The sequence below is a fragment of the Carettochelys insculpta genome, chromosome 1, assembly GCF_033958435.1.
Source record: "Carettochelys insculpta isolate YL-2023 chromosome 1, ASM3395843v1, whole genome shotgun sequence".
NCBI lineage: Eukaryota > Metazoa > Chordata > Testudines > Carettochelyidae > Carettochelys > Carettochelys insculpta.
Window position 1 is genome coordinate 310,964,726 of NC_134137.1, and position 23,940 is coordinate 310,988,665.

Sequence of the window (23,940 nt, forward strand, 5' to 3'; positions counted from 1 at the left end):
GCAGCACTGAGTCCCTCTCTCTGCTGCAGAGTTGTAGCGCACTACAGGAAGCCAATAGTGGCAACATGATTACTGGTCTTACATATGCAGCCATGGCTAGAGTGAGAGGACTATGACAGAACTTCTCCAAGTGAGCGAGTCCATGGAAATTGGAACTTGGAATACAGATCCCCTGCCTCTGCTACCTTTTTGGAGGCAGATTGGTCCTCTGGTCACTCCACATCTCCCCTTGACTTGTAACAAGGAATACTTGGATTCCTCAGGTCCATTAGAGTGGTAAAGGTTTTGTGCAGAGTGAAAACACATGGGCTTCACAAACTAACCCACAACTATTTACCTGCTGCCGCTCCACAAGCATTCATTTTCTAGCAGAAAAGGTGAGTTAGCCATACACCTAACCACTAATGTGTCTCTCTTCTGCATCCATATACCTGATGTCAGAACAACTTCTGTGAAAGATGCAGGTTGGTATCTGTCAGCTCTATCCACCTTTGCTTTAATTTTACTTGCAGTGCTGGTATAGGAAGAACCGGATGTTTTATTGCTACTACCATTGGTTGTCACCAGTTGAAGGAAGAAGGAGTTGTAGATGCACTAAGCATTGTCTGCCAGCTGCGAGTTGATAGGTGAGTTGCAGTGGAACTGTAAGTCAGACAAAAGAACACAATGCGGCATTTTCAGTCCTGGTCTGCTGCAGTCCAATATGATTTTTCTGTTAACCTCTCAGAACAGAAATACTCTCCTTTCTTGTAGGGTGTGCCCTGCATCCTCACTCTGTCTGGAAAAAGGTCACAGTTGGGTAAAAACAGGCAAATGTCAGGACTTCCAAGGATTCACCATTCTTAAAGGTGAATTGAAGTGAGTTGGGGAGATAGTGAGAGAGGAGAAGGCAGGGCCAGAATTTAGGAGGCACAGGGGGAGGGGCCTTGCAGCAAACAGGGACTTAACCCTGTGTGTATAGCCCTGGGATACAGCAAAATATTTTTTCCATGATATTCCATTTGCATATTTAAACAGACTCACTTCAGCACTATTGGTATCCCCAGTTGGCAAATATTCCTTTGAAACAAGCTTTATTTACAAGAATATTGGCCAAAAAAAAAAACCCAACATCTCTAAAAATAAATGTAAATGCAGAACTCAGGCTAGGTTTATACTACCACAGAAGATCAACCTGCTCAGGGTTGATCTTCTGGGGGTTTGTTTTGCACATGCACAAAATGGAACTTTCCAGGGTCAAAGTTGACCACAGAACTCCTCACAAGCAGCAAGAATTAAAGAAAGTTGACAGGAGAAACACCCCCATCTACCTTCTTCCATATAGACAGTCATTGAAGTTGACTGCTGATAAGTCAATTTTAGCAATGCAATTGATAAAGCTAAAATTGCATTATCCGCTGTCAACTTCTATGTCTAGTACAGACATAGCCTCACCAATACTTCTGCACATTTGGAATTTAAAACAATGAATTGTGATTTTTATATTTGTATACACAGATATTTAATTTGAAAGATTCTGAGCTCTTGGGTGAGTTTCTCAAGTCATCCAGTCAAAGAACTGGAACAATTCCACATAATATGCATAGAACCCCCAACAGAGAGAAGGCAGAAGTAGCAGTTATTTCCATTGGATTGTTTATGAATTATCTGCAGACTAAGAGGTATTTGATGAAGGAAACTAGGGATAGTTTATCAGTAATCACTAAAGCTGGGAATTTTTCTCTTTGTCTGCAAATAATCCACACGGAAAAATGAGTCTTTTGAGCTAGATAATTATACAAAACTGTAGTATCATGGTAGTATCTCAGTGTCTCCCAAATCAAGAAGAACCAATAGCAATCTCTCTTTCTTCTATTGCAGTCCATAGGACACAGAATCACAGAATCACAGGGCTGGAAGGGACCTCAGGAGGTCATCTAGTCCAGCCCCCTGCTTCAAGCAGAATCAACTTCCACTAAGTCATCCCAGCCAGGACCTTGTCCAGCCGGGACTTAAAAACCTCAAGGGATGGAGAATCCACCACCTCTCTAGGCAACGCATTCCAATACTTCACCACCCACCTGGTGAAGCAGTTTTTCCTAATATCTAACCTACACCTCTCCCTCTTCAACTTCAGACCATTACTCCTTGTTCTGCCATCCAACACCACTGAGAACGGTTTCTCACCCTCCTTTTTAGAGCTCCCCTTCAGGAATTTGAAGACTGCTATTAAATCACCTCTAAGTCTTCTCTTCTGTAAACTAAACAAGCCCAAATCCCTCAGCCTCTCCTCATAGGTCTTGTTCTCCAGACCTTTAATCATTTTTGTTGCCCTTCGGTGAACCTGCTCCAGCAAATCCACATCCTTTTTATACTGGGGGGCCCAAAACTGGACACAATATTCCACATGTGGCTTCACCAGTGCCTAATAAAGAGGAATATCTACTTCTCTAGATCTGCTCGAAATGCTCCTCCTAATGCACCTCAGTATGCTGTTGGCCTTCTTGGCTACAAGGGCACACTGTTTACTCATATCCAGCCTTTCATCCACCGTAACCCCTAGGTCCCTTTCCATCGTACTGCTGCTGAGCCAGTCGGTCCCCAGCCTGTAACAATGCTTGGGATTCTTCTGCCCCAGGTGCAGGACTCTACACTTCTCCTTATTGAACCACATCAGATTTCTTTTGTCCCAGTCCTCCAATTTATCCAGGTCCCTCTGGATTCTCTCTCTACCCTCCAACGTATCTACCTCTCCCCCTAGTCTTGTGTCATCCACAAACTTGCGGAGGGTGCACGTGGCTCGATGAGTTGAGCTGTGCCAGTGTGTGGTGTATGTGAGGCACAGAGTCGTCCTTAGCATTTGTGGGAGGGAGTTCCACTGTCTAGGGTCAGCGCTTGTGAAAATTCTGTCTTCCCCTTTCAAGGCTCCCCCCTTTGGAAAGCAGCTTCATGATTCCAGTGGAACACAACTGTTGCAGGAGCTCCTGGTCATTAAGCAACCGGTGATCACATAAGTAGCTAGTGTCACTCCCATGGAGGGCTTAGAATGTCAGCCAATAGACCTTGACATGTGCTCCATATTCACTGAGGAGCCAATGCACAGGCAGATGACCTGGGGTGATGTGCTTATGGCAGTCTCTGTTGCTAAGCAGATGGGCGGCTGCATTTAGTGTCAGCTAGAGCTTTTTGAGGTTACATGGCTTCACTAGTAGGAATAATGGATAATATTAATCAAGCTTGAAGGTCACAAATATGTGGCTCACAGTGGCCAAGCCAGAGTTGGTTAAAGAGCAGTCACCTTGTGAGTTGTGGGTGGAACTAAGCATTTTTTTGTCCCCTGGGCTATTTGACCATCCAAGAGCAACGAGGAAAACCAAAAAGATCTCAGAGTGGCAAACCAAAAAAGAGATCTGAATAAGAGAAGGTATTTGTTAAATGAATTATTTTACAGTTTATTTGCCCAGCTCTGCCTATCAGATGTCTTTTTTGTTGTTGTTATTTTAAAATGTGTTAACCTGATATTTTCTGTAGCCTACTAGGTCTTGTGTTAAAAAAGGTCAGATCCTGCACTCCAACCTAATTCAACAAAGCCTTGGCAAAAGCAATTTAAAGTGTGCGTATGTCACAATGCATCTTCCTTTCGCCTTGGGGCCTGTCATTCTTCCCAGACAGACAGACAGACACATCAGCTCCAAGTAGCTGGCTTGGTACAAACTTGGGAAGCGAGGCCAGGTTGTAATTGTCCAGGATGCAGTTGCTTTAAACACCACGAGTCCCAACTCTGGGAGGGGCACTGGCCAGTGGACCTCAGTGGTGACAGAAAGAGCCTTAGTTTTGTTTGCTGTCAGAAAGACAACACGAATAAGGCAGTTAGCCCTCCTCTAGTATTCCACTAGCCCAGCACCTCCTTACCATGGTACTCACTTTCACTATTGGATAGGAGCTGAGGTCTTACTGTGGGATTTCCCCCAACATCTGGCCTAAAAGCTCCAGTGCTACCACCTGAGTTATCACATAGCTGTACGATGTGTAGGTAGCTGATCCAAACTGACTGCCCTGAATGCTTTTTTATAGTCAAGTTAAATTAAATAGTATTGTTGGCGCTGGAGTGAGTCACCACTGTAAAATTTCTTGTGTGTCTGCTCTTTAGACCGGATGCACTGTAGGCGTTAGAAAGAGGGCAGGAAGAACTGTTCTCTGTGCATGTGATCTAAGGGTCACCACAGGTTACATTTTTAGGATATGAAGAAGAAAGAAGTCTGTGTAATCTGTGGGACAGATTCTCTTACCCTTACTCGTGTGAAGTAGCACCTCTCTGCTCCAACAGCCCCAGTAAAATCAATAGGATTTCTCAGGGAGTAGAGAAGTCAAACAGTGTAAAGGGTATCAGGATCTGCCCCAAGTACTTAAGTTTTTTATGACATGCCTAAGCTTAGATGTGCTTAAAACACAGCATGTAAATGGCTTTTTAGGGAGATTCGCCATAATTTGTGCTGGGTTTGACTTTTGGATTTTAACAGCTTGCCCGACAGCTATATGTTTCCCTATAATTCTTGCACCTGTTGGGTCATGAGATACTAACAAGACAAATTCACACTGAAGGCAAAACTCGGAGTAGGCCGCAGGATTTTGTCTGTGTGCGTTTTCCAGCAGCAGCCCAAATTTATTTGATTTTTAAGAAGTAAGGTTTCATTCTATTGTACTTTATTTCCAGAGGTGGAATGGTTCAGACCAGTGAACAATATGAATTTGTGCACCATGCACTGAGTCTGTATGAAAGCCGACTCTCTGCAGAAGCTATCCAGTGAAACCATGAAGGGTGACCAGAATTTCAATCTCTTGAGGTAATTTGTTCCATTACCTACCAGCAACTTCTTCAAGGAGTTTACTGCAGTAGAAAGAGGGGCTTTGATGCCAGCTTGTGAAAGGACTGTGTATGGTTTGGCAAATATATAAAGATTGCCAGACCCTTTTTGTATATGAATGTATTGTAAGCTTCCTAAAAATGATTTTTAAAGAAGGAACTGTACTGATGCTAGATGTGGATTTCACGTATATATCTAAAAAGGTGGATTTATCTGGTAAGAACAATATCTGCTATACAGAATGTATGTATTTACTACTGCTGCAGTCAGCTGGAAACTGGAACTTTCTACAGAAGAAATGTTTTTCTAAGTGTATAAATGCTTTAACTTTTGCCAACTCTATCTTGTGAATGGACTGTCAGCTGTTAAACTGTACCTGTTAAGTGCTATTACCTATTATGTGGTGAGCTTATTTCTTGGCCACATAAGACTCTTGCTGCTAACAATGCAAGTGATCGACTATGGATTTTAAGGGGAAAAAGTCCTTTGTTTTGGAAACTGTTCGAAAACAGTTACCTTTTATATGGAAATATCTGTTCTTCATACTGGTAGCTATTTAATGCATATTTATAGTACATCTTATAATGCAGTTGCAGAGCACAACCTCTGTTATTCAGTGTGTATATGTACGTACTTACTCTATACTGTTGATTGTACTCTATACTGTTAGAAACTGCTTCTGCTCCTGACCTGAATTCAGTGCATTTGTAAATTGTATGAGTCATTTTACTTTTAAACCAAACTTTGTAGCCGATATTAAATGGTAAAGATTTTAAATATTTGCCCATCTTTTACCAAGTGGATTTTTTGAATATGTTGTCTACATGTTGTATCACTTCTGTTACGAGAGGGACACCTTTGGAAAGAGGAACTGTTCTATAACAGGAGGTTATACAAAAATGCTATGAATGTTTTTCCTTATATTTCTGCAAGGATTTGTTTTTTAAGGCAAATGTGAATCTAGTATAACTACTTACAGTAAACATTTGGAGGTCTGCACTAAGGATAAAATCAGTTTTTAACTCAGTGATGTTGACTTTGGTTCATACTAACAATAAACTACACTTGATACAAAATAGTGACTCTGCAGAGGTTTTTCTTTTCGCCAGCACTAATTAACCATTGCCATTATAATAATGCCGCAATAAGGCAAATATAGTCCAATCTTCTCTAGTTAATTTCATTCTGGATTTTAACCATTTGGAAGTGCAAATCCTTGAGGCCTTTACCCTGCTTTTAGTTAAGACAATCTCTCATTGCAAGTAGGAAAAATGGATCAAATGATGATGAGGCAAAGTCAACATTATTTGATCTCATAAAGGGAGCATACATAAATATGGACTTAGCAAAGAATTCATAGATTTGCACTTGCACCATGTAAGGTTTCCAGAACTAATAGAGGAGTGGGAACTGATAGCTAATAATATGATTTTGCTTGGTGGACTCACAGCATAGTACAGAAACTGTGTATGGTGTTTACTGAATAACATGTTCTGTGTTTATTCAGCACAATCCAATCAGCTGCATACATGTAATGTTTCATGAATGTGCAATTACATAAAAATATAATCCCTGTTCCTTATATTTTTATTCCAATACATTATGCAGATATTAAAATGTGTGTGTGTGTGTGTGAGAGAGAGAGAGATGTTTTGAAATTTCATAGTTTCAGAATCTATCCCTTTTTTGCTTCAATGTTTCCAAAATGTCTCAGTCAATAAACTGTGAAGAATCATATGAAAGGACAAACTGGTGTACAGTTCCCCAAAACTATTGAATAGAAGGAAGTGCTCGTCACTGACTGTTCCTCCTGTGAAGGCACATTTCCTTCCTAGCCTTCACTTCACTTATCTGAGGTGGTGATTTTGTGTGTGTGTATGTGTGTGTGTGTGTGTGTGTGTGTGCGTGCGTGCGTGCGTATGTGTGTGTGTGTGTGTGCCGCGTGTTTTTTTTTTCAAGAGAAACATGGGGATTGTTAGCTGGAAAATGGATCCTTTACTTCATGTCCTAGTTTTTACCTTCCTGGCCTTCAAGATCTCAGGTAAGTGCATCTCTTGGGATCCATCCTCCATTCCGGTTGCCATTCTGTCACTAATGAGGGCTCCCAAAGATTGTTTGAAACTTATTCAGTGCTATGAAAATAGAGACACATCTCAGCCTGAGTTTATCCATGAGAGAGGGAAGGGAGGGCAGGGCCAACCAAGCCAGTACTGTTTAGATTTCTCTCCAAAGAAAAATAAACTCTCTCTCCTTGAATGTTGTATATACATCATTTAAAAAAAAAAAAGATCTTCAACTAGACAATCCAGTGGCTGAGCCCTGAGCTAGATTTTTTTGAGGAGAGATTCAAGTTGCTTTATTAAGGTTTTGTGAAACTAACCAAACCAGAAGCTTCTTGGGGCACTTAGAACACACTTTTATGTCCTGTGCCATAAGAAAGGGTGAATGGAGAAACCATGAAAATTACAGGTATTGTTTTGAAATGGTTTTGTTTATCTAGTGGATCCTGAAGTTTTGACTAAATAACTGACTCTTTTAAAAAATTAAAAATAATACTGAGGTTTCATTTGAACCATCCAATTCTGTCCTTAATAACAAGTGAGCATTTGGGGTTGAATATCAGAGGGGTGGGCAAGTTAGTCTGTATCTTCAAAACAACAAGAAGTCCTGTGGCACCTTATAGACTAACATATTTTGGAGCATAAGCTCTCACTTGCAAAGACCCACTTCATCAGATGCATCTGATGAACCAGGTCTTTGCCCACGAACGCTTATGCTCCAAAATATCTATTAATGTATTTGGGGTTGGGGGAGTTTGATTTCAGTGAATGATTTCTTCTTCTGTTCATTTTCTCATTGGGTCTATACATGTAAGATGGGATGATAAAAGAATCAGTCTGATCTGTAGCGGGTTGCTTACAAAATAATGACAGGAATTGTCAATGTATTTAGGAGTTTGTATTAATCAGAAGCTCCCATCCATTGGAAAGATAAGCGAAACACAGCCCAGTCTAGGCAAATGGATTTCTGAAAGTCCCCTTTTCTATCCCTCTTCCCCACTCCAAATACTATGATTTCTTTTAAAAATTCAATTTCCAATCACATACAGTGGATTTAATTTATGGTGATGGTAAGGAAGGCGAATGGATCTCTGTGAATTGGAAGATGGAGAGGGGTTTTCATAACTGAGCTGAAAACCAATAGCCCTTTTGTACACTTTTAATTCAAGTTAGATTTTCTTTTGTTTTTAAGTCGAAGGTCAAGGTTAACTTTGTCAGAAAGAGTTTATTGCATTCTTGTCCTTTACAATGCCCAGCCCAAACAGTTGCAGTTTTGTGGCTTTTAAACACATTTCTGCTGGTTCAGGTCATAAAAACTGAGATACACTGAAAACGGGAAAGAAAAAAAGATTATTTTTAAATAATTGGGATTTATATTTTTGAAATGCCACATTTGATTTGCTGCATTTTGATGGGTGTTTCATCTTACAGGAGGGTTTCTGATTATCCATGTCCAGAAACAGCAATGTCTTTTTGGAGACAAAACAGCGTTTGTGGGCAACTGCAATCTGACTGATCCAAACCAGCAGTGGAGTTGGACTGAGGATGAGAAACTGCTCCATGTTAGATCTGGCCAATGTTTGGGTATCTCCAAGTCCTCCGCTGCGTCATCCCGTAGCATCTTCATAAACTGCCCTCAGGCACCCAGCTGGACCTGCCACAACAGGGAAGGCCTCCTCCAGGTGGCAAATAAATCTCTCTTTCTCTCAAAGCAAGGCCCAAGGGTAATGATCAAGAGGGGTAGGAAATACCCCCATAGCTGGAGGCAAATAGATGTCGACGACAAAGGAAATCCTGTCAATGAAAGTCTGTGCCCAAATAAAGGTGAGCTTCTCCTTTCAGGCAGCGTTCTGGAAATTATGGTAACAACCCTGTCTCTCTTGTACCCACTCACATGGTAAGGACTATGACATTTACTCTGGAGAGTTTAAAAGATTGTTCAGAATCCAAAATGAGCGCGCCTTAAAAAAGTAGCTTTAAGACAGCCACAATACCTGTATTTCTAACATCCAGGCTATGTCTACACTAGCCCAAAACTTCGAAATGGACATGCAAATGGCCATTTCAAAGTTTACTAATGAAGCACTGAAATACATATTCAGCACCTCATTAGCATGCGGGCGGCCGCAGCACTTCGAAATTGACACGGCTTGCCGCCGTGCGGCTCGTCCAGACGGGGCTCCTTTTCAAAAGGACCCTGGCTACTTCGAAGTCCCCTTATTCCCATCTGCTCATAGGAATAAGGGGACTTTGAAGTAGGTGGGGTCCTTTCGAAAAGGAGCCCCGTCTGGACGAGCCGCGTGGTGGCAAGCCGTGTCAATTTCGAAGTGCGGCGGCTGCCCGCATGCTAATGAGGTGCTGACTATGTATTTCCGTGCTTCATTAGTAAGCTTCGAAATGGCCATTTGCATGCCCATTTCGAAGTTTTGTCTAGTGTAGACACAGCCCCAGTGTTTTTGGTAATCTGATTGGTACTTTCAGAATAGGTATTCCCTTTTCCATTTCATTTTTGGGCCCAAATCTTTACATATAGACTTAATCCACCCAATGCTTCTGCTCTTTGATTCCCCAAAAGAGTCAAATATCATTTGTAGCACTGCATTCAGATAGTTTATACCAATGTCAGATTATCCAGGTTGTCCTCCTCATTCACTTTATCACATTTCAAAAATCTACCAAAAGAGGCAAGAGTTACCTGAAAAATGGAATCAGATGTAGCACCACCTCAATGGCAATGTGAATACTTGTTCCCACACATTCTACGTACACATTCTATTGCTCGTAGCAGCATATGGCAAATATCTCTGTAACAAACACAAAATTCTCAGTATAATGAACAGAGTCCAAACCTCTAGAAATACTGGTGTGTGTGTGTGTGTGTGTACCTCTATCTGTAGTCAGTATTTATATGCAGTTGAAACATAAAGGCGATGTCTACACTAGCCCTTTCCTTTCAGAAGGCATGGTAATGAGTGAGTGGGGAAGATACTAATGAGGTGCTATCATGAATATGCAGTGCCTCATTAGCATAATGACAGCTGCATGCAATTCAAAAGTGCCACTTTCCAATCGCGCATGGCCATCATTATGCTAATGAGGTGCTGCATATTCATGACAGTGCCTCATTAGCATCTTCCCAACTCACTCATTACCATGCCAAAAGGAAGGAGCTAGTGTAGACGTGGCCAAAATGTGGCCAGAAAAGGTCTTGAGTGTTGCTTAATAATATAAATTAACAGCTCTTGCTTTGTGGTCTTTTAGAGTTCATAAGTGCACTTTTCAGTATTGTTCTGTGCTGGGACTTAGCAGTGCACTGAAATAAATGATAATGGCCTTGCTAGCTATGTTTTTAATTGCAAAGACAATAAGCTTTGTCACAAGTGATTTATTCCATTATTTTTAAAAAGTGCTTTAAAAAAAAAAATATATATATATATATATCAATGTGTCATAGGACCAGGTGATGTTTTTAGGAAGTTTAAAACAAAATCAGTGAGTTGTTACATGATGTTTCACAGTTACGGTTATTTTTGTAATCTATTTTATATTATATGTGTTAGATCTGATTCACATCTGACTTACCATATTTAATAAGATTAGGCCTAGACCTATAAAGACATATGCATTTACTCAAAGCATGATGTGACTGTTCATGTGAGTAATGTCATGAAGATGTTTACTTATGGAATCAGGGCCACATTAAGGCTGGAAAATAGATCAAGAGTACACCTACTATATTGTTGTGAGTGCTTTTGGAATACATATGGGAGATAAGATAGTAGAGAAAAAGCAGACTCATGTGGGGTGGTAATTTGATGTTGTAACTTGAGTCCACATACCAGCTTTGGAAACATATTTCATGAGCTTCTCTTTAAAAAACATAAGCATAGCTGAATACAATCTATGACACTGAAATGAATTTTGAGGGTTCTGTTGTGCCATCCATTTTTAAGCAGATGTCCTCATTGATTTCATTGTGGCATCTGCAGAAATATCTGTAGTACAATATGTCTCAATTACCATTTTCATCAGATGACTAAAAACTTCTATGCATGGAATAGCATGACAAAGACTGTAAAGGAGTAGATTTAAGCACAGAATGCTGCAGCTTGCTTCATAAAAGTATAGAACACTGAATACTATAGAAAAAAATTATACTGCTAATTGTCCCAGTCCTAAAGTCTTCCTCTGGCCAAACCTTTTCAACTTGGATACTTAATGTTAGGCTCCATATTTAGGCACCTAAACAAATGGGCTGACTGTCAGAAGTACTAAGCACCTACATCTGATATTGCCAACAATGGAAACTATACATTTCATTTGTCTGAAGCTTTCATTTGTTTAGGTATCTAAATATAGATTTAAAATGATAGCTGTAGGGACTTGAGTAGGAAAATGTTGACTTTATTCGGGTAAAATTATACTGTAAGGACTGAGTATTGGTATAGGTGCAAATTATTCTAATCTTTGGCAGTGCTCTATCTTAATAAAATTACTCTTTGCTTGTGTGGTAGTTACCATGCACAGAAGAATAGGAAGGTTTTGATAAAGAAATGATTCAGTCTTGTAGAAAAGAAAAGAAAAATCTCTACACGAACATCTAACCAAATTTGAGATGGGAGAAGCTCGAAATTCAAGAACTGCAACTTTATCATAGGCCTAATCCAAACACCAGATATGAACATCCCAAACTTCAGGAAAGTTTGAATTTGGAGCTCAGTTTCAGATCTGGCTTCTTGCTAGCGTTTGGATACAGAATTTTGGTTCTGCCCATCTCTAGTGCTACGGCCACACAACAAAGTTAATTCAAGGTATCAGCCATTATTTCTAAATAACTTGGAGAGTGTCTACACAGCTCAAATGCTATTTCAAAATAAATCAAAATAATGGACATGTTATTTTCAATTGTTTTAAACCTCATTGCAGGAGGAATAATGCCCATTTCAAAATAGGTATGTTAAGACAAAATAGCTCTATTTCAAAATAAATCTTAGGCTGTGGCCACACTTGGCCAAAACTTTGAAATGGCCATGCTAATGGCCAAATTGGAAGATACTAATGAGGTGCTGAGATGAATATTCAGAGTCTCATTAGCATGCTGCTGGCTGCGGCACTTCGAAAGCGCCGCTTTTGATCTTGCGCAGCTCGGCTGCACAGGGGTCGTTTTCAAAAGGACCCCGCAGACTTAGAAATCCCCTTATTCCTATCAGGTGATATTTCATTTAGTGCCTCATTAATATCTTCTGATTTGGCCATTAGCATGGCCATTTTGAAGTTTTGGCCAAGTGTGGCCACAGCCATAATGGCGACCAATGGCACTAGTTGGAAATAGGCACTATGTGCCCAGATAATGCTATTTTGAAACAGCTGGGTGCTATTTCACAATGCACTCTTGTGTGTAGCTGTGTTATTTTGGAATAACTATTCCGGAATGGATTATTTCAAAATAACACTGCTGTTTAGACATAGCCTAAGTCACATATGACTCTTGGTGAAGGTCAGGATCAGTTTGGTTCAGTATTCCATCCCTAACCAGTCCGAAGTGACTTCTTAATCCAAAGCAGGCCTTTCCTTCCTTCACCATCTCACAAAATACATGATTAGGTCTCAGTGGGTCTGGTAGTTGATTAAACCAAACCCCACCATCAAGGAACCAATCTGACAAAGTGCTGTTTGCCCCCAAGAGGTGCTGAGTCTCTTAAATTCACACTAAAATCAGTGAAAGTTGAGAACACTCCATCCCTTGAAGGATGGAACTCAACTGCTTCTCCAGGGCAAAAACACAATTCTGGGGCACACCTGATACATGGAAGGCTCATGTGATCGTGAAATTTCAAGACAGCTTCCAGGGTTGTTAGATCCACTGGTTCTATACCATGGATTTGGGATAAAATAAGCAAAATGGATGGAGGAAATTAGAAGCCTATTGGGTTCAGTACTGTGCTAGAACGAGGAACCAGGAGGAGTTGGGGTATGTGAAAAGGCTTGAGAACAGAGAGAATGATCAGGAAAGGGATTCTACTTGCAGAACAGAGGCTAAAAAGTCTGATCGGAGCTTACGACAAAGGGAAAGATGGTGTTAGAAGCAGGCTCTGCCTTTGTTTAGCTCAAACTGGGAATTTTTCAACAAAATGATTTTTCATTAGAAAATGCCACTCATTCCACTCATGTGCAGAATGAAAATGTGAGGTGGGTAGGAAGGAGGACACTCCCAGAACAGCCAATACGCTGAGTCACTCAGATGGAATGTAGGGTGTGTAGGTTTATCTCCAAGCTCTATCTGATTTAGATCCAGGACTTGAACCTGGGTCTTCCATATTGGCTATCTTTGGGTGAGTCCCTCACAATCTCTGCTGTTGGATCTTTTTTCACAAATAATTAGTATTAATCAGCCCAGAGAGAAAGACACACTACTCAGGGTACCCCTCCAGGCTGCAGGAGTCAGATGTTCAACTTCCTGCTCTGCTTACACGCACATCCCAGGCAAGTGCTTTAATCCTGCACTACTGGCTATTTTAGCAAAGGAATCATCTTCTCTCTGTTTGTTATGGAAATGTTTCAAAAGGCTTCAAAAATCCCAATTTTTCTTAGTAAATTGAGTTCTTTTACAGCTTGCTTTAGTAAGGAGCACAAGTAAACAGAGCATATGCAGAAGTGGGGGCCGGCAAGAGAAGATCTCAAATGTTTGGCTTACGTGTATATATTTCAGGGGATTTATTGAGTTAGACAAATTTCAAAATGCTCTGTGATTCAATTTGTCACTAGTTTACCTGGAACCAAACTACAACATTGCTGGGTCGCCTGAAGTTTGCATGACTTACAAATGGGAATAAGGAATACTGAGTGATTCACAAAATCTCACAATGTGGTTCTACAACAACCCTGTGCATGATATTTCAAGTGGCAGTATTTTAGAATTGCACCAAATGTTATGTCCTGTAGTTTATTTGTAGTTGCAAAATCTGGTAGCTGTTAAGTGAAAAAGGTGAAAGGTCATTACTACCACACAGGCAACAGCCAAAATAATTGTCCACGGATAATTGCAGGGCCAGTACTGTTGCAATCTGTGGGCAGCTGGCACATGAGAAAAGAATGGTAAATTGGGCAATTGATGTGACTATTATCTCAGTTATAGTAATCTTCACGTAGTGTATATTCTAGTTTAGAAGACAGTAATATTTCATTTCCCTCCACCTCTAAGGTGTTTAATATAGACCTAGCCTGCTGTTCTTACTGCAGCAAACACTGATGATTTTCTTAGGAACGAAAACATCAGGTCTGAGCCCCATCTAAATAAGGCACTTATGCTGTGAAAATAAAATGGCGTTACCACGTATTGCGTGTTTTAGTAAGTTCAGCTCCTCAAAGCAAAAGCAAGAGGGGGGAAAATGTGTATGATATGACTCCATTATATCTTCTGTCTGTTTAGTCTGCTGCTTTAGTTAGACAAAACAAAGGATGTAACAAATAAGCAAAACGCCTGTTGGCGTCTCAGCTTGGATTGGCCCTAGCTAGCCCTCTGCTATTGCAGGCTCTTGTGCCTTCCTTTCTGTCTCTATTTTCACTCCTTTATAGACAGGCTTGTGTTCCTGATTGGTCACAGAGGTGTGTGTCCATGATGGGCAGTGCTAGCAGCTGCACTGAGGAGTGATCAGTCTGGAAGTAGGGGACATGCTCCTCTTTCTTCTGCCTTTGCTCAGTATGGAGTCAAATCATGGTTCATGGGTGTGCTGTTTGACTTGCAGCTGTTAGTGCCAAAAATTTCTTGTTTCCATTTTTCCCACTCCCTTCCTCTTTATCTGCTGCATTTCATCATCTGTTCCTCACCCAGAGCCTCTCCTCTAGAACAGTATCTTTTTTTATATGTCTTGTGTGCCTCTCTGCTTTTCCTATCTCAAACTTTGGATGGAGTCTTGGAGGATTATATCATGGGGAGGCTGAACCCTTGATCCTACAACCTTAAAGTCGATAGTAAACACCCCCGGATGAGGCATAAATTAGTCAGCTAACAAGAAGGATTTAATAATCCCAAATATCTCATGCATAGAAGTCATTGTGAGCAGGACCCTCTTACCATTTCCTGCCTCCTTCTTGGAGTTACTATAGTTCCAGTTACTTCTCTGCCAAATGGAGATAAGCCTCTCCCCAAGGTTTGTTGTTGTTGGGTCATTTTAATATAGGTTAAAGTGAAGATAAAAATAATAGAAAGCATTTTCCATAAGCCAGCCGCCTTCTCATTCAGGCTGTCAGAACACTGCTGTTCTGGTCCATCAAAATTTCAGTCACTTAGACTTTCTCTACTCCACAAGCTACTTAACATCCACCATCTAAAGCATTTGGAAGACAAGTGAGGAGTTAAAGGAGTTCCCCCGCTAGCCCAACTGTAGCATAGGGTCAAAAATGATGGAATATTTTTATACATATAGGCTGGGTCTACACGTGCCCCTTCCTTTTGAAAGGGGCCTCATTAGCTTTTCGAATCATGCGCCGCCCGTGGAGATGGGACCTTCCGAAAGGACCCCACCAGTTTTCGAAAGCCCTTCTTCCTATCTGGTGATATTCATTGCAGCGCCTCATTAGCATTTTTCGAACCCGCTCATTAACATGCCCCTTTTGAAAGGAAGGGGCACGTGTAGACACAGGGACAGAAAAAAATCAAAGTTTTCGTGCAATAGCTTTGTCAATGTTTCAAAGAATTTCATCCAGCTTCAGTGTATGCTTGTGATGAAGCAATATTATAAGACATGCACTGAACACACGTAACCCAGAAGCTCTGAGATCACTAGAGAGAGTGAAATTCGCTCTACAGCCTCAGCTACTAGCAGTTGACTTATAGATGATGCAGTAGAGCAGGGTCAGCAACGCCCCCCACCCCCAAGAGTGGCACACAAGCCGATTTTCATTGGCACAGGAGGAGGGAACTCAGCACTACATGTCCTCTCCCATGCAGCCAGGAGCTTGCTCAAAGCCGTGCCACCTGTTGATTAACAAAAGACCAGCTAATGCTACAAACCACCACCTAAACAGGCAAGGTCTGCATCTTTATTTATTAATGAAACTGTTGTAAGTAGGACTATTAGTGACTTTAAAAAGTATCACTGGCACTCAGACCGTAGATAAAGGTCAGAAGGCCAAATTTTGGCACTCCACCCCAGAAAGGTTGCTGAACCCCATAGTAGAGTTCATGGCATTAGGCTGTAAGGTCCCAGTTTCAGTCTCACTGGGCATTGACCTGGGTCCGACAGTGTTCCACATGAAAAAAAATGGCGTCTGATAATCAGTTTGAATTAGAAAAAGTATTTTAAATTTTTTTAAAAGATATAGATTACAATGTATAAAATTACAAGTTTTACATAAAAGCGTAAAAATACCCTGCATATGTTCATTCTAGAAACTACAAATTCCAAGTAAAGAATGCTGCATTGAACTGAGCTCCTAAAATAAATAAACTCAACCACCATTCTTACATCAGAACATTGAGGGCAGAGTATTTTCCAAAAAAAATGACTACATATCTTGCCTGACTATAGATATTTGGTTTTCATAGTAACGCATTTTAAGACTACCAAAGAAGCACAATAATCACTTAAAAATATTCTACCTCTCGTGTCTCATTGCTTTAAAGAAAGAATACTTACATTATATACGTGCATCTTTAAAGAACCCCATATTCATCTTTATGATGATCTTAAAATCTCTAAATTTTCTTCTCCTTCTTCATCAACAAACATCTGCGTACATAACGGCTGTGTCTACACTAGCTCCCTACTTTGAAGGGAGCATGGTAAGTAGGTGTCGGGAGATTATTAATGAAGTGCTATGCTCCATGTGCAGCATTTCATTAAGCTAATTCTCCCCTGCGGCTACTTCAAAGTGTTAAACTTCGAAGTGCCAGCTTGCGTGTAGCCTTGGCTCACCCACCAGTACTTGGAAGTCTCTTTACTCCTCAAAATTTCTCCTCCAAACTTGGAAGGAGGGAGCTAGTGTAAACACAGCCAATGATTTTGGGAATAGCCCACAATCTTTGTTTTGTTTGTTTGTCTGTTTGTCTTGGTTTAAATCCTGTATGTATTTCTCCTGCAGGAATCTATAAAATTTCAGCTATAGACCCCCAATTTATAAACCCTTTGACCTAATTCCCTGCTATAGAAATAGGACTCCAAGTATAAATATAATATTGCAGTTTTGTAAAAAGATATAGGACCTGCTTTAGAAAGTTTAAGACCTGTATTCTGATGTGTTTCTAACTTGTGATGAATACAGAAAAAGAGGCATTTGAGCACAAAACTGTGCTTATACAAGGGAAAATTTCTGGAAGATATGAGTATCTAAAAAGCATAAAAACATAGAGGTGTTGAATGTAATTGTGGTGCTGTATATATTAAAAATTAGTCAGTTTTTAAGATTCATGCACATGGATAAGTGAGTCTGTCCTAACAAATTTTTTATCTTTAAATCTAATCTAAAAAAACTCACTGTACTTAAATATCATCTAACAACTGCATTGTGCTTGAGCATGTGCTGGCAAACTCATTGGCTGCATCTAAACTAGCAAGTTCTTTCAAAAGATTTTTTTGAAAGAACGAGGCTCTTTTGAAAGATTCCACTGAGCGTCTACACACAAAAATTGTTCTTTCGCAAGTAAACTGAAAGAACATGGTGCTCCTTTCAAAAGTGTTTTTCCACTCCTGTTTCAGGAAGTGCTTTCTTTCAAAAGCTTCTTTAGAAAGAAAACATGTAGACACTCTACAGGCCCCCTTTTTCAAAAGAGCACTCCTCATGGCACCTGATTTTTCGATGCCTGGCCCGTTCTTTCAAAAGAAAAAAGCAGTCAAATAGCACTTTAAAGACTAACAAAATAATTTATTAGGTGAGTTTTCGTGGGACAGACCCACTTCTTCAGACCATAGCTGTACCAGAACAGACTCAATATTCAAGGCATAGAGAACCAAAAACAGTAATCAAAGTTGACAAATCAGAAAAATATTATCAAGGTGAGCAAATCAGAGAGCAGAGGGGTATCGGGGGGGGGAGTCAAGAATTAGATTAAGCCAAGTATGACTTCCCTTCCCCACACCCCTCTGCTCTCTGATTTGCTTGCCTTGATAATTTATTTCTGATTTCTCAACTTTAATTACTGTTTTTGGTTCTCTATGCCTTAAATATTGAGTCTGTTCTGGTATGGCTATGGTCTGAAGACGTGGGTCTGTCCCATGAAAGCTCACCTAATAAATTATTTTGTTTGTCTTTAAAGTGCTACTTGACTGCTTTTTTCTTTTGATAGTATATAGAATAGCACTGCTCCCTCTCTTTTTCTTGTCTTTCAAAAGAGTGGGGGCTGTGTGGACACTCTATTTTGAAAGAGCAGATCACTCTTTTGATCCACCTTGCTGTGTGCAGATGTACTCTCCAGAAGGGCTTCTTTCAAAAGATCTCTGTAGTGTAAACACAGTAGTTGTGTCTGAGTCCATGATGACAAATAGAAGACCTTATTTCATGGGAAGACCTTTTAAAGGCATAGTTCAGAGTTAGGTCTCCAGCTCCCATTAGCTTTCAGTGGCCTTTTCTACACAGTCCACTTCCTTCGAAAGTGGCATGCTAATACATGGAGCGCAAGATGCTAATGAGGCACGGATGCAAATTCCCCATGTCTCATTAGCATACAGTCACGTGATTTGGAGTCCAGAAGACCGTTCTTCCGGACTCCAAAATGCCATGTAGAAAACAGCCCTCGGGGGGGCTTCCGGAAGGACATGCTTCTTCCAGAGGCCCCTTCTTCCCAAAAGTTTTCAGGAAGAAGGAGCCTCCAGAAGAAGGACTTCCTTCTGGAAGTCCCCCAGGGGCCACGATTCTACATGGCATTTTGGAGTCTGGAAGAACGGTCTTCCAGACTCCAAATCATGTGACATTATGCTAATGAGGCATGGGGAATTTGCATCTGTGCTTCATTAGCATCTTTTGCTCTGTGTATTAGTATGCCACTTCCAAAGGAAGTGGCCTGTGTAGAAATGGCCCGTGGGAGCCAGGTTTAGCTATTCCTTTGTGCCTTTGAAATATTTTTCTTTTCCATACTGCATACCAGTTCTAACTCGAAAATCTATAAATATACTGGCTGTCCTCATCAAACGCAGATACGTATGGAACCAGAAGTAGACATCCAAACCAAGTCCATTCTAATAGTTTAGACATTAGTTAGTTTAAGCTTAAAGCTAATTAATAATACAGTGCCACTCCACCACCCGCCTGACCTATTCTATCTTTCTGATATATTTTAGATCCTGGTAAGATTGTGTCCCACTGATTGTCCTCATTCCACCAGGTTTCTGTGATGCCTATTATGTCAATGTCCTCCTTTAATACAAGGTACTCTAGTTCACCCATCTTATTAGTTAGACTTCTAGCATTTGTGTAGAAGCACTTTAAAAAATTGCCACCGTTTATTTGTCTGCCCTTCCCTGATGTACTAGGAGCAGTGAGGAGTACCAGGGTTGACTGTAGAACCCTGATGGTTTGATTTAGCACTTCCCCACTAAGCAAGCTAAATCAAATCCCAGAAGATCAACCCTGAACAAGTCGATCTTCTGGCAAGTAGAGATGTACCCTTTTCACAGAGCAAAGTGGAGATTAAGGACCAAATTCATTGCTGCACTAGTGCTGAGCCCAGCACAGCAATGCAAGGGAGAGACAAAGTACCTCCACTACTCTGGTGCTGGTGAGGATATTCTGTGACATACCAAGACCTCTGTGATATCTGTGATTGTCTGGGTATAACAATAAAAAGTCTTTGAGACATGAGTTGAGAGATCATGGAGACAAACACATCCAACACCATCCAAAGGAAAGAGCCAAGTGAAATTCAGGAACAGAAAAGGCAGGCCTGCAGTGGTCTGAGAGCTTGAAGGACTTCTTGGTAAGATAATAACGTGGAGATGTTTCTTAAAGATTTTAGCAACACCAGTACTGAGACTACAGAATCACCCTCTGTCTTTTAATTCTAAGATGTAGTGTCCTTAGCTTTTCAGACAAGTTCCTTCATCAAAGGCACTTGAGCAATTTAAGATGTCATGGGGTTAGAGGAAAGGTCCTCTCAGAGATGGGTAACTGGTTAACATATAGGAAATACAAGGTAGGAATAAATAGTTTTCAAAATGGAGAGAGCTAACTAATAGTGTCCCCCAGCAGTCTACACTTGGACCAATACTATTCATAAATGATCTAGAAAAGGGGAATCAATGAGTTGGCAAAATTTTCAGATGACACAAAACTGCTTCAGATAGTTCAGTCCAAATCAGACTATGAATGACTACAAAGGGCTCTCACAAAACTGGCTGATTAGGCAACGAAATGGCAAATGAAATTCAATGCTGATAAATGCAAAGTAATGCACATTGGAAAACCTAATCCTAACTATTCATATAAAACAAAGGGATCTAAATTAATTATTACTACTCAAAAATGAAATCTTGGGGTCACTGCAGATAGCTTTTTGAAAACTCCCACTCAATGTACAGCAACCCTCAAAAAAGCTAAAAGAATGTTGGAAATCATTAAGAAAGATAATAAATAAAACAAAACATATCAAATTGTCTCTATGAAAATCCACAGTACACCCACCTCTTGAATACTATATGCTGATGTGATCACCCCATCTCAAACATTTATATTGGAATTGGAAAAATTCAGAAAAGGTCAACAAAAATTATTGTGAGTATGGGCCAGTTTCAATTTGTGGAGAGATTGATAAGATTGGGACTGTTCCACTTGAAACAGAAGCAAGTAAGCGGTGGAGGGGGAGGGGTATGGTAGATGTTTACAAAATCGTGATGGGTAAGGAGAAAGTAAATAAGAAATTGTTATTTACTCCTCCTCCTAACAAAAGAACTAGACATCACCCCATGAAATTAACAGGCTATGAGTTTAACACCAACAGAAGTACTTATTCACACGAAGCATAAACAACCTTTGGGACTCCGCCCGAGGACAAGACTATAAGAGAGTTCAAAAAAAGAACCAGATAAATTGATGGAAGAATAGGTCCATCAATGGCTATTTGCCAGGATGGGCAGGGATGATGTCCTTAACCTCTGTTTGCCAAAATCTGGGAATGGGTAACAGGAGATGGACTTATTGGTGATTACCTGTTGTGTTCATTCCCTCAGGGGCATTGGCCCCTGTCAGAAGACAAGATACTGGGCTAGATGGTCCTTTGGACTGACTCACTCCAGCTGTTCTTATGTTCTTAATCTCTCGGATCTCTCTGAAAATAAGCTGTCTCATTAGATATCTGGAATGTCCGCTTCCACTGCCATTGAACCAGCACAAGAATTGAGTCTCATGAGGCTGCTTCATAATTTACCAATCTAGTAAGTGTAAGGAAGTATGGGTTTCTAGTGAAGTTTGGGGGAATTATTGTTTTGTTTGAACCAGTTCAGCATCTGCTATATGTGCATCGGATGCAAAGTTTGCTCATGGATGAGCTCTGTAATATAAAGTCTCAAATGAGGAAGATATTTTTCTAAGGTAAAATCCATTTTTAACTTTTAAGGAACAACACAGTGAAGCCTTTAAAATACCCTTTGTCAAGGCACTGTTACTCTTCTATATTCTTACCTACAAGAAAACAGCATCCTTTTTTGCAGGACAACTACAGTTCAGGCAGTTAAATAAATATCTAAATCCAACCTTCATACAGATGGTTTTAAATATTGTACTTATTTTAAATAATTGCTTAGAACCAATTTTATCCAACAACTTCTCTTAAACTTTGTAACAGATGTTTGAGTCCTGCACATTTTAGTTACAAATCAACATCAGTTAGCTGAAACTCTTCCTGCTTGCCCCAGGCAGCCACTGTTACAAGATCTAAGTACTTTCAAAAAGCTGTGCCAGACCAGCTTGTCTGGGTATGTAGGAGTACTCACAGGATACAAGTACTTGGCTATTTTATATATTTTTATTGCATAGTATCTTCATAAAGAGGGGGTCTAAAGAGGATGGAGAGAGGCTGTTCTCTGTAGTGATGGATGGCAGAACAAGGAGCAATGGTCTGAAATTACAGAGGGAGAGGTGTAGGCTGGATATTAGGAAAAACTAGTTCATCAGGAGGGTGTGAAGCACTGACATGCATTACCTCGAAAGGTGGTGGAATGTCCGTCCCTAGAGGTTTTTAAGTTTCGGCTTGACAAAGTCCTGGCTGGGATGATTTAGTTAGGGTTGATCCTGCTTTAGGCAGGGGGCTGGACTAGATGACCTCCTACAGTTCCTTCCAGAACTGGTTGAGTTCATGTTCTCGTAAATGGCCTTATTTCACTTAGGGTGCGTCTACACTTGCACTCCTCTTTCAAAAGAGGTATGCAAATGAGGGAAATAAAAAATGCAAATAGGGCATGTATTTGCATATTTGGCATCTCGTTTGCATATTCTTATTTCAAAAGAGCTTCTTTTGAAAGACAAAAACCAGTGTAGATGCTGCTCTTTCAAAAGTAAACCCCATCTTCAAAAGAATCCTCCTTCCCATTAAATAAAGGGAAGAAGGATTCTTTTGAAGATGGGGTTTACTTTCAAAAGAGCAGCATCTACACTGGTTTTCTTCTTTTGAAAGAAGCGCTTTCAAAATAAGAATATGCAAATGAGGTGTCATCTATGCAAATATGCACCTCGTTTGCATTTTCATTCCCCTCATTTGCATACCTCTTTCAACAAAGGAATGCAAGTGTAGATGCACCCTTAGTGGCCAAAGAGGAACATATGGGATGCGTCTATACTAGCCAGCTACTTCGAAGTAGCCGGCACAACATCAAAATAGCAAGCATCCCGTCTATATGCACCATGTGCTATTTCGATGTTGACATCGACATTAGGCGGTGAGACAACAAAATCACTATTCCCATCTGAAGATGAGAATAGCACCCTACTTCAATGTCGAAGTAGGGAGTGTGTAGATGATCCACGTCCCACTACTTCGAAATAGCGGGGTCCTCCATGGCGGCCATCAGCTGAGGGGTTGAGAGACGCTCTGTCCAGCCCCGAAGGGCTCTATGGTCACTGCGTGCAGCAGCCCTTAGCCCAGGGCTTCTGGCTGCTGCAGCTGGGGGTCCATGCTGCGTGCTCAGGGTCTGCAACTGGTTGTCAGCTCTGTGGATCTCGTGCTGTGCAGGGCAAGTGTGTCTGGGAGGGGCCCTTTAAGGGAGCAGCTAGGGGCTTTGCTGGCCCCTTATTTCGATGGGGAGCACTTGTGTGTGTGGACACTCCACGTTTCCTTCCGGGGCGGTTCCTTTCGATGTTCCTCGTCGCTACTTCGACATGGAATGTCGATGGCACCAGCCCTGGAGGACGTGTAGACAATACTTGTCGAAGTAGCCTATTTCAATGTCCTTACTTTGAAATAGGCTACTTCGACGTAGTGTGCTAGTGTAGATGTAGCCATGCAGTTTGCAGGAGTAATATGTACCTCCTCATAACTTTCTCTCATGCTTTGTTACTGAGGGCTGTAGCGTGTTTGCATGTGGTATGCCATTCAGCCACCAGAGGTCATATTTTAAAAATTACTCTGCAATGGCCTAATTCTGTTCCCATGGAAGTCAGTGGGATTTTTTCCACTGAATTCAACGGAAGCAATTAGAAAAATGCTGAACACTTTTGAAAATCATACCATAGAGCTTTCTGTGTGCTATGTAGCTTTCTAAGCAGGAAGTGCTCCCTGCTGAAAAAGAGATGCAATGCTAGCACTCAATCTGTGTTGAAGTCTGTCTGTTTAGGCCTCCAATGTGTATTTTTCTTTAATATATAACTTATGTTTAACATGGACTATGAATCCCAATGTCAGAACCATGGTGGTGTTGCACTGGAAAAAGAATGTTAAATCTGATTATGCTTTTAATGAAGTCAGTGCAAAGCTGCCATCAATTTCAGTGTGAGGTGGAGCAGATCTATATTGAGCTATTTTCAGTACTCCTGAAAACAGAACAAAACGCAAGTTTATATAGTGATAGGTAACTGACTGGCTCCTGAATATTATGTTGACTAGAAGGATTCTT

At 40.7% G+C, this 23,940-nt stretch overlaps 2 protein-coding genes across 3 annotated transcripts in view; both read left to right on the plus strand.

Annotated features, from left to right (window-relative positions):
- PTPRR (protein tyrosine phosphatase receptor type R) overlaps positions 1–5,913 on the plus strand; it is a 212,546-nt gene extending 206,633 nt beyond the window's left edge. The window contains exons 13-14 of the mRNA XM_074984038.1: positions 513–626; positions 4,694–5,913. Coding sequence (XP_074840139.1) covers positions 513–626; positions 4,694–4,787 — 208 coding nt within the window. The 3' untranslated portion in view covers positions 4,788–5,913. The remainder of the gene's footprint in view (positions 1–512; positions 627–4,693) is intronic.
- An 847-nt stretch (positions 5,914–6,760) lies between these two features.
- The window catches only part of PTPRB (protein tyrosine phosphatase receptor type B), a 113,810-nt gene continuing 96,630 nt past the window's right edge, over positions 6,761–23,940 (plus strand). For both annotated transcript variants that reach the window (XM_075012866.1, XM_075012875.1), the window contains exons 1-2: positions 6,761–6,885; positions 8,336–8,728. In XM_075012866.1, the coding sequence (XP_074868967.1) occupies positions 6,810–6,885; positions 8,336–8,728 (469 nt within the window). In that variant the 5' untranslated portion in view covers positions 6,761–6,809. The remainder of the gene's footprint in view (positions 6,886–8,335; positions 8,729–23,940) is intronic.